At 37.5% G+C, this 5,212-nt stretch overlaps 2 protein-coding genes across 3 annotated transcripts in view; both read right to left on the bottom strand.

The window, feature by feature from the left end:
• The window catches only part of TXN2 (thioredoxin 2), a 50,532-nt gene that overhangs the window by 17,478 nt on the left and 27,842 nt on the right, over positions 1 to 5,212 (bottom strand). The window lies entirely within an intron of this gene.
• Positions 1 to 5,212, bottom strand: part of LOC114923949 (FAD-dependent oxidoreductase domain-containing protein 2-like) — a 13,896-nt gene that overhangs the window by 3,555 nt on the left and 5,129 nt on the right. Inside the window, exons 4-5 of the mRNA XM_029287331.1 lie at positions 4,230 to 4,471; positions 1,448 to 1,618 (exon numbers count right to left, since the gene is read on the bottom strand). Coding sequence (XP_029143164.1) covers positions 1,448 to 1,618; positions 4,230 to 4,471 — 413 coding nt within the window. The remainder of the gene's footprint in view (positions 1 to 1,447; positions 1,619 to 4,229; positions 4,472 to 5,212) is intronic.

Consider the following 5,212-nt stretch of genomic DNA (forward strand, 5'->3'; position numbering starts at 1 on the left):
GGGGGAGAATTGAGAGAGAGAGAGACAAACACACACACACACACAAAGAGGAGAGGGGAACTGCTGGGGCCGGCCCGTATTGAAGAATATGGCCGAATTTACCCGGGCTGGCCGTATATCGGCGTATAACACGCACACATCATTTGCCCCCTATTTTCAGGGGGAAAAAGTGCGTGTTATACGCCGATAAATACGGTAGCAGATTTCAAAAAACTCAGAAATTTAGTTTAACATCAGTAATACAAGTTTCTAATCCTTAAAATTATGAAGTGTATGGTCTATACTGAATGAAATATCATATAAAGGAGGTCTGAGTACATTTTATTAAATATTTTGAGAGTAGCATCAGGCTTTGCTTGGTATTTTGAGCCCATACTTCAAAAATGCCCATTTTGGGAGGAAGTTTAAAGGGTACAATAAGTACCTTAAGACATCTACAAGGTACTACAAGACATCTACAATTAGGCACCAATTAAACTGCCAAATTGTCTCTAAAAACAAAAAGACCCAGTTTTCTAGCTATTTTCATTCTTTAAGAGGGTTCTGGGGACACCCAAAAATGATGCTAATGGGCTACATGAGGCACCTGTCAAATTGTACTTTTTGCTCTTTTGATATAAAGACATGGACTTTGTTGTCTTCTAAATAGTTCTGACTTGATTACAGGTTTAATTTGGTAATGTTCGTACAGCAGCACATGTGGCAGAGTCCATGTGCTATGCTTTTTTGTACAACACAACTAATGCTCAGCTGTAAACTATAATAGCTGTATTCATATATCAAAATAAGTCCATATCAAATCAACATATGTAGCTTATTCATTTAGGAAATGTAAATAGACAATGTACAGGCAAAATTTAGCTCGTGTTTGTGCTCTTGTCTCCCCAAGAGCTAAAACTGTAAGCAAGAACATTTTTGTGGGCAAACAGACATGAAGATCTTTGCACATTTAGTGTTGAAACTCTGGAGATGGATGAAGCAGACTAGTGAGTTTACAATCTCCCCATAACTGTGTGGAGTGTGACTTTCTGGAGGAGAGGAGATATGCAAATGTTTACTAGTATTTATGACATGTCTAAAAGAATTTATTTTGCCTTTAGTATGCTAATCCAGAGAATAAAATTCTTGCCAGGAAATCCATAGAAATCTAGTACTACGAAGCTCTTAAATCCAGTTTTAATATGCAGTTCTCAGTACAAATATTTTAGTTGTAAGTCCAAATTGTCCTTTTATAATTTTGTGCTCATTTCAGGTGATCATGAATTCATTGTAAATATCTTTGGTTCTATTACCTTCCAAGGACTCCGTAAAGATCAAGAGATAGACTCACTTTGATGAGGGATTATGTGTAAACATGGATCTTGGCTGAAAGGAATTTAATGGTTACCTGACCTATCTGCCTGCTTTCATTCCCTATGGATTCATTCCTAACTAGTTCCCAGAATACCTGCATAGAATCTGCGTAAATCAGTTTCAAGGCAATTCTCCAAGAAACGTCTCAGTGGGAGGACATGTGCGTTTGGAGCAGTCCAGTCAGTCAGGAAATCTTCCACAATGTGATGGATTGCGTCTGGGCGAGGCAAGGGCCAATCTGGTGGGCACAGTCTCATTTCACGTTCTGTTGGGAGGAGTCAGAGATAGTTATGAGAGAGAGAAAGAGACAAAGCGCAAAATAAAAAATGAGCAAGAAACATAATTTGGGAGGCTGAGAGTTTTAGTCCCTCTGAAGAGTCTTGGATTACAGAAGCTTGCTTTACAAGTTAGCATTCAACAACAAAAGGACAATTAAACAAATTGTACAACAGAAGAGAATATTTTTAGCTTAGGGCTGAACTGTGGAGTTCTTGGCCATTAGCCAACTAGATGTTGCCTAGTTGGGCAATGAAACATCTGCAACTGAACAACCAAGTTCAGAAAGTAACACAAACAAATTTTATTTTCCTAACACAAGGCTGAGAACTTCCTTACAAGCATGAGTTTTTTTGGTTTTCCAGGGGCCACAGGAAAATAAAAATGGCAGATCATATCACCAGAAAAGACAATATTTTGGTGTATTTTGTTGGAGTGTTTACCCTGCTTTCCCTACCAATGGGTTAAAACAGCATCCACATATTATTTAGACTCATCTCAAACATTTGTTCAGCCAAATTGTGATTTGCATAACCCAGCTAAAATGTGACTTATTTATACAGTTGTCATGGTACTCACCAAACCACTATTGTAACCCACAGAACACTATAAACAAGATATATACACATTAGAGAAATGTGTATAATTATTTCCAAATAAAATTGTTCATATTATTACTAGGGATGCAATTTGAGCAACTATTTGTCCTTTTAGTTTGATGTTTTTGATGCTTGGACAAGGTGTATACAGATGAGGCCTATTCCCTGTTTACTTGACCCTTTCTCCTCTTGACTGACTAAAATGTCTAGATCCAATATTTAAGGGATCTCATCAGTGCCTCATTATGAGAAGGATGTGTTCCCCATGTCCAAAGAATGTTATACTAAAACCTAACTGAAGAAACCTCTCTTCACTCAGAATATTTGTGAAGCAGGGCAGTCTCAAATATTCCATTTTTAGGAAAGGTAGATGATGATAATAATAATAATAATAATAATAAGTTGGAAGAGATCTTGGAGTCATCTAGTCCAACCCCCTGCTCAGGCAGGAAATCCTATACCATTTCAGACAAATGGCTGTCCAGTCTCTTCTTAAAAGCTTCCAGTGTTGGAGCATTCACAGTTTCTGGAAGCAGGTTGTTCCACTGATTAATTGTTCTAACTGTCAGGAAATTTCTCCTTAGTTCTAGGTTGCTTCTCTCCTTGATTAGTTTCCATCCATTGCTTCTTGTCCTGCTTTCAGGTGCTTTGGAGAATAGCTTGACTCCCTCTTCTTTGTGGCAACCCCTGAGATATTGGAACACTGCTATCATGTCACCCCTGGTCCTTCTCTTCATTAAACTAGACATACCCAATTCCAGCAACCGTTCTTTACATTTTTTAGCCTTCAGTCCCCTAATCATCTTTGTTTCTCTTCTCTGTACTCTTTCTAGAGTCTCAACATCTTACATTGTAGTGACCAAAACTGGATGCAGTATTCCAAGTGTGGCCTTACCAAGGCATTGTAAAGTGGTATTAACACTTCACGTGATCTTGATTTTATCCCTCTGTTAATGCAGCCTAGCACTGTGTTGGCCTTTTTGGCAGATGCAGCACATTGCTGGCTCATATTTAAGTGTTTATCAACTAGGACTCTGAGATCCCTCTCACAGTTACTACTATTGAGCACGGTACCACCTATACTATACCTGTGCATTTGATTTTTCTTGCCTAAGTGTAGATCCTTACTTTTTTCACCATTGAATTTCATTTTGTTAGATAGCGCCCAGTGTTCAAGTCTGTTCAGGTCCTCCTGTATCTTAAGCCTATCTTCTGGAGTGCTGGCTATTCCTGCCAGTTTGGTGTCATTTGCAAATTTAATGAGTTAGTGGTCTTGGAGCTTCAAACACATCTGATTTTCTAGACGATTTCATGTGGGTTTTTGGCTGGCCAATATCCTGAAACTACTTTAGTTCTCTTGGTAGATGACATATGGCAACAACGAAATGTACCAGTGATGGACCATTGATTTCATCAGAATTTTAATTTTTAAGTAAACATGTAATTAAAACTTTTAATACTGGCTTCTGCTTTTAAATTTTGAAATCAAAGATATACAGAAATAAGTATTAGTTTTTAAAGAGTAAAATGAATGCCTTTAGTCTTGGAAGACTCTTGGAAGAGTCTGGACAATAGGAAAAGAATAACTTGCAGGTCATGGATTAATCTTTTATCAATCAAACGCTGTAGGAAGAATGAACTGTAAAAGCATGAGAAATTTGTTTCCTTAAAAAAACATTTTAGTTGTAGTATATCCTGCACGGGGTGACAGTCCAGCTACAATCAAAATCAACAAGTTAAAAACCAACAGCAGTTAAAATATACATAATAGCTCACCCAAAGTGGTCAAAAGTACCTCTGATTTGGTGTAGCCAGATATGCTGTGTCTATCACTGCCTCCTTAATGCCTCCTGAATGCTAGTTATCCTATCTATATAAATCAGCTCCAGCACACTAACAAGTTATCCAAAACATACTAAAATATATCCAACTTTCTGATACTTTTAACATTACATGAAACACTGTAATTAGTAGAAAAGAAAAAAATACCACATTGTTTACCAGTGGGAAGTTGCTTATAATAATAAATTACAGGATGCAGGAAGTTAGACTGCCAAGCATGCTCTGGCTCTCCTACTGCACGGTTATAGTAGAAGACATCCTTGTCAGGACCAGAGAAGTTTTTTCCATACTCCATCATGATAACAAAAAGTCCATCCTGTATTTTTCTTCCCGTGCGCCACTCCAGGTCTTGTAGGACTCCAATTGGATACTCCTCCAGGTATTCAAATTTTGTAGCATTCCTAGGACCAATCAAAACAAATACATTTCAAAGATAACAAGGCACCTTGGCTAATAATGGTGACCTGATTGCAAAGGATTTTTTAAAAATGGGATTGCATTTTCTACCACACTCAATCCACCATTTGGAATTAATTTTAAATTCTGCTTTATTCCATGATTATCAAGCATCAGCTAAACTCTACTCCAAAGAGCTCTGACCACTGTCAATTATATATTCATGACCTAAGAGTTAGAGTATTGTAATATACTGTATTTTACAAGGAACAGCTTGTAAAGAATAGAAAAACTTTGATCATGCTCTTGCTTGAATCTTTTAGTTCATTCACTAAATTCTGAATTTAGCAGAGCAAACTATGTGACTAGAATCAATCCCACCACATAAACCTTTGCACTGATACATCCTTCTCAAAAGGAACATTTTTACAGCAATCCTCTTTAGGGTTTAACAAATAAAATTGGAAAGATGAGGTTAAATGCTAAATCTAGTAATGACTTATTCTTTGGACCAATCATTAACTCTCCACCCAATCTACCTTACAGTATTGTTATGGCAAAACTGGGCAGAATAGGGAATAGAATAGAAAACTACTTGTCTGGATTTCCTTTTTCTTTTTTCTGCTGTGCAGCTCTTGTGCTTCTCAGAATCTGCTTTCCAGGTATTATAAACCCTTTTGTGCAGGTTTGGAGGACCCACAGTGTCATGAAAAGTGGCAGACAAGGGGAAGGAGGAAAAGGGTGAG

Source organism: Protobothrops mucrosquamatus, unplaced genomic scaffold (genome assembly GCF_001527695.2).
Source record: "Protobothrops mucrosquamatus isolate PMUCROS unplaced genomic scaffold, P.Mucros_1.0 scaffold_22, whole genome shotgun sequence".
In the NCBI taxonomy this organism is placed as follows: Eukaryota; Metazoa; Chordata; class Lepidosauria; order Squamata; family Viperidae; genus Protobothrops; species Protobothrops mucrosquamatus.